At 39.1% G+C, this 10727-nt stretch overlaps 1 protein-coding gene across 1 annotated transcript in view; it reads right to left on the bottom strand.

Annotated features, from left to right (window-relative positions):
- Positions 1 to 773: 773 nt before the first annotated feature.
- acp2 (acid phosphatase 2, lysosomal) overlaps positions 774 to 10727 on the bottom strand; it is an 11513-nt gene continuing 1559 nt past the window's right edge. Inside the window, exons 2-13 of the mRNA XM_005753467.1 lie at positions 9264 to 9359; positions 8849 to 8935; positions 8530 to 8590; positions 8345 to 8436; positions 8158 to 8256; positions 6632 to 6721; positions 5944 to 6027; positions 5803 to 5851; positions 3337 to 3425; positions 3055 to 3161; positions 2762 to 2937; positions 774 to 2651 (exon numbers count right to left, since the gene is read on the bottom strand). Coding sequence (XP_005753524.1) covers positions 2506 to 2651; positions 2762 to 2937; positions 3055 to 3161; positions 3337 to 3425; positions 5803 to 5851; positions 5944 to 6027; positions 6632 to 6721; positions 8158 to 8256; positions 8345 to 8436; positions 8530 to 8590; positions 8849 to 8935; positions 9264 to 9359 — 1176 coding nt within the window. The 3' untranslated portion in view covers positions 774 to 2505. The remainder of the gene's footprint in view (positions 2652 to 2761; positions 2938 to 3054; positions 3162 to 3336; positions 3426 to 5802; positions 5852 to 5943; positions 6028 to 6631; positions 6722 to 8157; positions 8257 to 8344; positions 8437 to 8529; positions 8591 to 8848; positions 8936 to 9263; positions 9360 to 10727) is intronic.

The following is a 10727-nucleotide window of genomic DNA, read 5'->3' as shown; positions in this document are numbered from 1 at the left end:
ATAGAACAGTAGCAGTATAATGTCCTCGTAAGTGGCTATCAGGCCCTTGTAGAGCAAAATTGAGTATTTTGGTCTAAATAACCCAAAATGTGATGTCCACATATGTGGACGCCAGGTCCTAGGAGGTTAAAACTGTTTTTTTCAAATACTTTACTATGAATAACGTTTTTTAAATGAACTTAAACTTGTTTTTCAGTACTTGGTTTTCTACCTGAAAAAAACAATTTAACCTATTTTAGCCCATTTAACAGAAAAACATTTTTACTCATTGATTAGTGTGTAATTATGTCTCCCAACAAACTAACGCATTCTCATAAACTTAGGATTAATCAATTACAAAGACACAGGAGTGAGCACAGATTTATCGAAGTTGCCATGCTGCCCCACCATCTGGAATAAAAAAACCAACATTGACATCGCCGTTCCACCTGACTGCGTTTCAAGTATGTCACTGGAGAACAGCCATATATGTAGTGCACCTTGTAAGTTATTAATTTAAAGATCACAAATTGCTACGACTTGCTACGACTCAACTGGTTTTCCATTACAACCCAGTGTGCATGCTTGTTGTTGTAGAAATGCGTCTGGGTGTCCATAATGTAATTAATTAACATGAATGCTATAACAAAGGTGGGTGGGGTGGAAGCTCTGGCCATCTTTTATATGCAGTCTGAAAATCTCATCCAAAACTGGGTGTTTTCTTTTTGTAAAACATTGTGAGATACCATTAATGGGCTTTAATGACTTAAAGTATTAAAAAAATAAGGCAGAGAGTCAAAGATGCATTTCCAGTGTTCCCAAGTTCTCAGATTTTCATAAATGGATCGATTAAAAACGAAGCTGGGGGGCAAAAAACCCCCACTCAGATTACACCTTTAACAAAAAAACCCCCCAAAACCCTAATGATTCTTCTTGGTAATTCCAAGAATACTATTTTAGTTTCTTGCTGCAAAGAGATTAAACATTGGGCTTAAGCCAAGCTGCCAATGTGCTTGGCAGCATTCAGTGACAGACCTCCCTTTATTAAATCAAACACAGATGGAAGATTTGAAATTACAAACAGCATAAAAAACACCATATTATTAAAAACATACAAGGCATCTTGATCATTAGGTGCTGGAGTCAAAACAGATCCAAAGCTGAAATGAATCAACCTTACCCCCAGTGTGCAAAAGCAACACATACACACACTGAGAGGCAGATGTATGAAAGCACTGGCACAAACACACAGGTTTGCAGTTAGAAATATCCAGGAGAATGCAATGATATAATTACAAGAAGACATATGCTGGATTAAACCTCTTTAGTAAATTAATAGAACCAAATGCTGCAGCTTTTACCCCATCCTGTGTTAACAGATCTGCAAAGCACCATGCAAATGCCAAAGCAAACAGATAAGTGCACCTCCACATCTCAACAGTCATCAAGTTGTCACGTTTAACACAGAAACAGGTTGTTAAGTAAGACTTGCACTAATATTGTGCAAGATTAATTACTTCCCATCAGGGTATATTTTGGATTTATTCAGCGGCACATACTTGCATTACTGCTCAGATTCACACTTGTGAAGCATGATGCTGTGAATGGGTTGTATTGCTGCCACCTTTGAGAACTGTAATCATTATGCAGCATGTTGCTTGACTAAGTTTAACAAAGGCTAATAAACTCTTTGTGAACTGGCTGAAGGGCTAATGGAGACCAAATGTATGGCTACATGAGATGACTGTGTAAGGCATATATTTTCCCAGTGTGGCACTTGGTGAATCTGAACGTACTCTAAACAAGCAAGTGGGGTTAAGTAACATGTGATGTGCTGGAGAGGAGCTGACAAGACATGGTTAGCTTACCTAGCAGTTAGTCATGATGCTACAGTGCATAAACTGCCCATTATGGTTGCTGTATTGGTAGCATTATGCGCAAACTGTGGCGCGACCACAGCCCTGTCACTGTGTATACTAGATGGGTGTGCACTGCTGTTTGTGAGGGCAACTATGGTAAGTGTGATGGGTCCTTACCATTAACCATGTAATGCCACGTCACCGCGGAGTTATTAAGTGCAGCATCTGTAAATGACTCATTTTGCAAATGCCCAGAATGAGGCCGCGCTCTGACTGACCTATTAAGGAAAAAAAAAATGTTCACAGCACAGCACAGCTGTTGTCTTTTTAACTGCTATTATAAAAATCTGGATTCTTAAAATGCAACACCCAACCCCATCCTCCACACGTTTCATTAAAATCTACTCATTTACATTCAATTAAAAAAAATCTATATTTTCAGTCTTTAGCAATAAAGATGCAAATTTTAAAAAAATTTTTCAAGGAATGTTAAAACCAAGGATGTTCTCCGCTTTCATCTCAGGATCTAAAGTCTTGCTGAGTTGTTCTCTGGGTTGAGTTTGAAATTTTCTGTGAGCGGGTGGGTTAGAGTTCAAAGTTCATCGTCATCGCTGGTCTCCCAAGATGTAAGATTTGGAGATCTCCGAGGAAGGAGTTTGTGCTTCTGTCAGGAATCCTCTCCGCCTTCCTGGTTGATCACATGCTGGTATCCCCGGCTGTTTATTGGATCCTTGTGCCGACAAAGAACGCCGAGGAGGATGACAATGAGGACGAGGAGCACACATCCGGTCACAGCCAGGCTGGTGATGACCACTGCAAATATGAAGAAGAATGCAAAAATGGTGCAAAACTGTTTTAGTCTATTTTTTTTTTAATGTTTACAGTCAAGTGTGTCATGTTTTAATTATGTGTGAAGTGCTCACGTTTATCTGTGTGTTTTGAAGGGAGCTGACACTCTTTGTCTCTGTCGTCTGAGATGAAGACCTTTGTAATTGTTACAAACTCATCCAGGGGGCAGTCAAGGGAGCAGCCCGGTAACTGAAGCGGGTACGGGGGCTCCTTGGTGTTGTTCCGGTAAAACATGGACACTGAAGCAGAGCTGCGTGGACACGAGACAAAGACTTTTATAATTTTACAAGTCCCATCATCCCACTTAGATATACTGTTATCAACTCAATGGAGTCTGTTTTACTGTGATGCTTGCGTGTGTGTTTACCCGTTGTCTTCCCTGTAGAGCTCAATCATGAGACAGGAGGCATATGGCGGCTGTATTCCATTAAATACGCTCAAGCTGGCCAGCAGAGCGGCTACAGTGGTGTCATGCTGTGAGGCACACAGACACACACATATAAAGAATAGTATAGGACAGCTTAAGCTAGCTTACTTAGCTTAGCAAAAACCAGAAACAGGGAGACTGCTAACATGGCTTAGTCAAAAAACAAAACAATCTTTTACCAACAATTCAAAAAGTTACTAATAAGTCTTCAAACTATCTCACCGCTGAGAGCATCATCATTTTCAGCTGCTGTTTTGGGTCTGGAACGGCCATCTTGGAAAGATTCTTCACGATTTCACCCAGCAGCATCCCTGAAAGACAGACAGTAGATACTATTATCCCTTTAATCCTGTAGCCATGAATGACAGCTCGAATCATTTTAATACTGTTAATAAATCTCCTGAAAAAACAAACAGCATTTGCAATTATTGCTCCTTCTAGTGAGTGCTGTGTGCATTTCTTCTTCAGTCACCTCTCTCACTCACTATGTGATAATAGACTCTCTGCATTGAATCATATCTTTTATTAATCTGTCTCTCTTCCACAGCATGTCTTTATCCTGTCTTCCTTCTCTCACCCCAACGTCGCAGCAGATGGCCCCGCCCCTCCCTGAGCCTGGTTCTGCCGGAGGCTTCTTCCTGTTAAAAGGGAGTTTTTCCTTCCCACTGTGGCCAAATCGCTTGCTCACAGGGGGTCATATGATTGTTGGGTTTTCTTTGTATGTATTATTGTAGGGTCTACCTTACAATATAAAGCGCCTTGAGGTGACTGTTATTTTGACTTGGTGCTGTATAAATAAATTGAACAGAAAAAAAGACTTTGTGTAACACAGATCCATTGTTATTCAAAAAATGATTAAAAAAGGACAACATGCGCCTTCAGACATGAACACACTGCAGATCATCATCAAGCCGTCACAAATACTCCCTTTAGTGTTGGATTTTTTCACCTACTCTTAACATATTTTTACATATATAAAAACCATGAGAAAATCAACAGCACCGCTGTTTTTAATTTATCGCATTCATGATGCTACTCCAACCTACTGCCAGATTAACCCTAGAACACCAACGTAGGGTGACTTATCCCACAAATTAAATTCTAAAAAACACAGAACTGGGCTGTAAACAACCACAGGCTGACTCTGTATGAAAGCAGAAATCTTCATTATATCTAATCTAAAAGTGTGCTCGACAGTCCTGTCTCTATAACTCAGTGCTACATGTTTGTTACCAGAGAGTAAGAGCAGATTACGTACTGTTTCTGTAGCATGCTCTTATCTTAATCACATTTCCGTTTTTGAATTTTACAGAAACTGCACGTTTCATGCAAAAGTAATACAGAAGACCCTTGCCAAGTCACGGTGCAGAGTTCACAGATTTCTCCTTAGAAATGAACTAATTACTGTTCTTAGACACAGAATTCACAAATATACTCCAAAATTTGTTTAATGGCTTTCTTTGTGTCAATATATCATTTTTCATGTGTATTAATGCTAAATTATTAATCCTATATTTATATTTTAGTACTGTAGAGCGAACACAAAGCAACTGTAATACCACTGTACTCAGAGGCGGGAGTTTTAAAAGTATCCAATCCAAGAGTGCTATTTATCTGTACTTACTGCAGATGGAGTCAAGTATTCCTGCATCATAACCAGTGTTGGGTGTAATGTGTTACTAAGTAACGCGTTACTGTAATTAAATTACTTTTCCACTGAAAAAGTAGAGTAACTAATTACTGTTCATTTTTAGATATTTTAATTACAGTTACTTTCAATGTACTTGCGTTACATTGTAAAATAATTAAACTCGCTGAATATCATTGTTTCATTTCAATAATTTGTCTTCTAAACGTAGAAGTAAACTCTGCTGCTTTAACATCGTTGCAGTGCAGGTGCTCGTCATTTTGCTGCATAGTCGTATTCTAAAGCGGAAGATGTCAGACTTGGCTGAAGCGAGTGGCTGTTTTTTGAAATGGACATATTCCCGACTCTTCACTTTTCTGAAACAAGCAGACAAGAATATTAGAGTAATGTGTAAGCTATGTCCTGGGAAGAAAAAACGATCGGCCGCTGTTAATAGCACGAGTAATCTATAGAAGCGCCTGACACGAGAGCATAGACGAACACTTCTGAGTGATCTTTGTTCATCATGGATAACACCGCGGCAACTCCTGCTAAGCAGGCAAAATCTGATTTTACTTCAGCAGCACAGAAAGCGTCTGAAGGGGAGCTTAAAACAATGATTGCAGGCTACGTTGTGGAAGAGATGCTACCGCTGCGTACTGTAGAGTCTCGTCTTTAAAAAAATGTATTTATTACTTAAAGAGTTTAATTTCTATTGTTTGCCCACTCAAGGTGTATAGGGATTTTAAGAAGTATTTAGTTAAATTACTTATTTAGTAATTAAGTCACTTTTCTGACACAGTAATTAGATAAGTATTTTAAATACAATATTGACTGAGTAATTAGTAATTAATTACTTTTTTAAAGTAACTTACCCAACACTGATCATAACAAGTGTTCTCATGTTTTTCCTTTCGTTCTTCTAAAAACTCTAACAAGACACCCAAACACATACTTGGGTTATTGGGGTTTTGTTTTTTTTCAAACCACATCTTCTTGTCAGGCTGACGCTGAAACATAACAAATTTAGTTTTGGTAGCCACACACACACAGACACACACCTCCCTGCAGCCGACTCTTCTCCTGCTGTTCGTGCACCGCAAATATGACCTGCAAACATGTCACATTAGATAATATTAGTAAATATCAGTACTGAGATCAGAAACTTTAAATGAAAGCTGAGATGGAACCACAGCTTTTACCTGAAATCCAAAGTCTTTCAGCTTTCGGAGCTTCTTCATAACGTCAGACGAGACCCAATCAGGAGCCGTCATGTTGTGCTGAGACTGGGAGGGGAGGCAACACAGACAGACATAAAGACGAGTTTTTTCATACTTTCCTACTTAGTTACTCAGCGGCTGCACTCTGTGTCCCAGCTGTACTCTGCTCAAATGAAAATTAACACCATTTGGTGTATAAATGGCACCTTTTACTTTACTTTATTCTCACTAAGAGTAAAAGTGTGAACAGTGTAACAGTGGCACGCCACTGCTCATGCGGTCCACCTAAAGTCAGGCTGAAATGCAGGAAGTGAGACAAGAAAAATGTGAAACTGCTGTGAGCAGCACTTTGCTGTTCCTCAAACATTGTGTTACCAAAACTGTTCATCGTTTCCTCAAAATGGTCAGTTGAGTTATCAGAATAAAACTCATGTGACATATGAGATTTGTCCTGACTAGCACGGTGCTGTTATTTTGAAACTAAAGCAACGTGACGGCCTCTTTTAGCTGCATATCTGACAGCAGTAGAAAACATTGGATCATTTAAAACTGGGCCTATTCTGCTCTGACATGTTGCTGCTGTAAATAAAAACTCAACAAACCGGCTGACAGAGAATTTGGCTTTCCCTTGGTGTTTTTAGTGTGTGTGTGTGTGTGTGTGTGTGCTTACCTCACAGAAGAGAGTGTCATACACACTCCAGACAGTTTCCACAGTGGTGTCCTTCAGCCCCGTTTTGTTCCTCACCAACTCTATGATATCCTGAAGAGAAGAACAAAGCAGACTCGTGAACAGTGTACCTCCAGCTCTTACTCTTTATTCTCCAATGATAAAAAGTCATTTACAGTCATGTGAAAAAGAACATTTTCACAGGATTGTATGCATTCTTTGAAAAACCAAGTACACCCATGATTCAGTAGCTTTTAGACTGGAAGTAATCATTTTCTGTACGACTTTGTCTCTCTTTGGGTCGCTGTTCTTTACAACATTGCTTCAGTTCATTTTGTTTGTGGATATCTGTTTACGCAAAGCTCTCTTAAAGCCCTTTCAGGTCTTATTTCAGCCAGTTTGAGGTCTGGACTTTGACTAGGACTGTATCAACGCATTGATTCTTTTGTTTGTCAGGATTGTTAGTGTGCCTGGGATAATTGTACTGTAACAAGACCTGTTTCAGCCAAGCTCTGGAGTACTTTGGTACACAAAGAAGTTCTTGGTCCCAGGTCCTCTGGCTGGAAAACAAGCCCAAATCATCACCCCTCCACCACCATGCTTAACAGTTGATATGAGGTATTTCTGCTGATATACTGTGTTTGGTTTTTGTCAAACATCTTCATTTAGTACTTTGGTCAAAGCTTTGTGATGTATTTAAACACAGTGTTGCAAACCTAAGTCATGCTGCCATGTCAGGAGGTTTTCTTCTAGCAACCTTTCAAAATAAGCCGTACTTGTTCAGTCATTTTTATGACCATTTTTCTACCCTCCTGAACTTTAACATTTAACATGCTAACTGAATTTGTTAGCAAATTTGCTGGGAAGATTCCAGCATTTTGTTAAAATAGCTAAAATGCTCCAGATCAGTCAACTGCCAAAACCTCTGCTTTTATAGGGGTGATCACACTTGATTAATTCATTAGCAGCACCGAGCTGCTGCTAATCCTCTCAATTTCCATGAAAGCTATAAGAATGCACTTAAGTTTTTCACAAGTCTGCTCTGTGAAAATTTTCTTTATACAACGTTTGGGACAATGGCACGATTTCCCCTTTTGTATCCCACCATAAAGGATTTGAATGAAAACAAAGCAATCACAGCATGACTGAAAAGCAGGCTTTCACTTTTTCTCTAACAAAACTAAAATATAAATCATTTAGGAAAACTACACTTAAAAAACAAAACAAAAAAAACCATATACAGTCGATTTTTTATGCTTAAAGGTGATTGGCCAATGATCTGTTTTAAGGCCAGGTGTGGCTCATTTTCACAGCATTCGATGAGAGAAAACGTCTAAAGTTAATTCCATTTGTTTAATTTCCTTATATTTATAATTAGCTATCATTATATAAGCATAAAAACATGAAACTGAGTGCATTTCTAAACAGTCAATACATTACTATTTATATTAAATCGCTTGAATTAAAGCTGAGTCTATACGTCTGACCCAACAGTAATGGATAGATATACTACAGATGAGAAGCGGTACCTGGTACGTTGCAGTAACGTTTAAAAATTCCTCCGTGTGTTCGGTTTCATTCATCAGCTGCTGGTAACGAGGACAGTCTTTCAAAGGAAATGAGAGAAGCTAAAAAACAAAAAAGACATATTTCAGACACCGACTAACTTTTCGCAAACATAAACAACTTCAAACAGCAGTGACTTCATACACTAACCCTCTCTTCACTTTGCGGCACAGTGTGGACAGGTATCGGCTGCCACTTCAGGTTAGGGTTGAAGACCTGCTGGCCGCTGGGAGGATAAAGACCTGGATGAGGGGGGAAAAAAAAAAAATGGCACGTCAAATGAGAAGAGTACCAGAAACAGCAGTATGAATATTAGAAAGAAGAGGTCTTCGGACCTGCGAGGTTGGCCTCGGCACTCATAAGGGTGCGATCGTAGTCTGTACTGCGAACTAAGATCTGAAGACAAAAGGCATTAAGCAGGTTAAGATGTATTATAGTTGAAATTTAGGATATCAACAGTCAAAAGTTAAATATTAAGAAACAAACTGCACAAAAACAGAGGCACTCTTCCGTCATATTACAGGAATTTGTGCGCTGGTGCGAACTCTGAAGAGGCCTCTTCTGTCAAATATTAACAAGAGTCACAGTTTGACTATAAAAGCTTCATGACGACTTGTCATGTGGACTAAAAGTGAAAAGGAGGCTCCATCTCACCTCGTGCCGGTTGTAGGATGCATTGAGGAATTTTTCGTATCGAGTCCTCAGAAACTGGCCCAGCTCAAAGTGCTGCTGCATCCCTATCTACAACGACAAATATGAAATAAGTTACACTCTGGCTAAAGTAGCAGAACTGTAAAATCATGTAGTATGTTAAAAATCAGAGTAGTATGGGCCAGCTGGTTGGTGTTGCTCAGGAGCCTGGCTGCAACATTTTGCATGACCTGTATTTATCTCATTTATCTTTTATTTTTTGTACAAACTTGGAAAACAGTAATCTAGCTTGTACCCTGAACATATTTTTCTGTATCAGCTTTAGCTGTGTGACAGCTCTACTGCACACAATACTGCCTGCTGTAGTAAATGTAGATTTAACAGTTTACATTAGAATAAAAAGCAGTCTTGGTTATACCTGTGATAGCTGACCAAAGCCCTGCGGCCAGTCGCTCTCTTGGTGGGGGTCGGTGGGATAGGCTTTGACTGGTGATCTGTCGCCATGCCGAAACAACTGGAAAGGACAGAAGTTAAAGAAAGAGTGTCATGAAAAACTGGCATTTAAAACAGTTTAATTTAATATTTTCAAGTATTCAAAGCTGCACAAAGTGTGCTCTGTGTATCTGAAAGCCTGACAAACCATGAAATATTATTTTCCATCTTCATAAACATATTTTTAAAGTCTACCAAAGGTGCTTTGCATGAATTATAACGAAACAAGCTCTTACTCCTGGTGGTTCTGAAACTGTAAATCAGTAAACAGGTCAAAAATGTGTGTGTTTGGATTTTTTTTTTTAGGAAAAATATTTGCCCGACAGTGCACATCACTGTTTGCAACATCTGCAGCTTATCTTGCATATACTGACAACAAAACCTTTGTTCTACTTTTATCAGTATCACTGGTGGACATAATACCCAGTCAGCAGACACCTGAAACTGCTTAGCAAACACTATAATGTCAAACCATTAGGACAAATGGCTTTAACACCAGTCCCCTAAAAACAGCACGGATAACGACTAAATGCAGTTTGTGTCATATTTAATAATAAGAAGGCTACAGTGAAACCTGTATTTATGAAGCAGGTCTTTTATGAACCCTAACATTGGTATGAGGGTTGATTACGATCAGTTTCAAGTGAAGGAGATCATATTATAAGCAGTTCCACCTAAACATCCTACAGTACACATCAAATGGTTTTAAATTTCAGCTTTCAAACCACTCTAGAGAAATGCTGCTTTCTAGTTTACACAAGTCTATTTGAAGAGTGGATTATCCCTTTCTAATCTTATCTGTTCTACAATACAGTCTTGGCTCTCCATGTAGGTTTCTAAGAATGAGTCCAGGTATATCCTGATCTCCTATTTCACACTATGGCAACATTTTTGTTGCCAATGCCTGTTAAAACACATTGGGAACATGTGACCTGGAGCTCTCCCCAATACACAAAGTGTTAAAAAACAGGCAACTTTCCCTTTTCAGTTGGTAGTCTTAAACATGCAAAAAAAAAAGATCCTAATGTGCACCACCCATAGAGCAAGCAAAACACATATGGACTGGAAGACAACAGAAAACAGTACATCTTGCAGTGTATAGCTCATTGTTGCCTCTTGAAGACAATAACTTCCTTATCCTTAAACACTTTGTTTTTCTTTAATGAGGCATGCTGGTGTTCCCGATCATCTGTAAATATTGGCTCTTTTGTAGTTTGTGCATCTGTTCTTTGACTATCCGGTTGTTCAGTCTGACGTCACTAGCCGTGTCTGGGCCTAAACTCCGCTGCAGGTCCATATATCAAACGATCACTATGGCATTACTGAGAGTTGAAAAACTGTCTAAAGTCTTTCATCTTTAATAAAATGATCAGCGTTCTGCTCTACCAGG

Source organism: Pundamilia nyererei, unplaced genomic scaffold (assembly GCF_000239375.1).
Source record: "Pundamilia nyererei isolate P.nyererei 1_Seehausen unplaced genomic scaffold, PunNye1.0 scaffold00430, whole genome shotgun sequence".
Taxonomy (NCBI): Eukaryota; Metazoa; Chordata; class Actinopteri; order Cichliformes; family Cichlidae; genus Pundamilia; species Pundamilia nyererei.
Note: the sequence above shows the minus strand (reverse complement) of the source record. Positions and strands in the feature narration are given on the sequence as shown.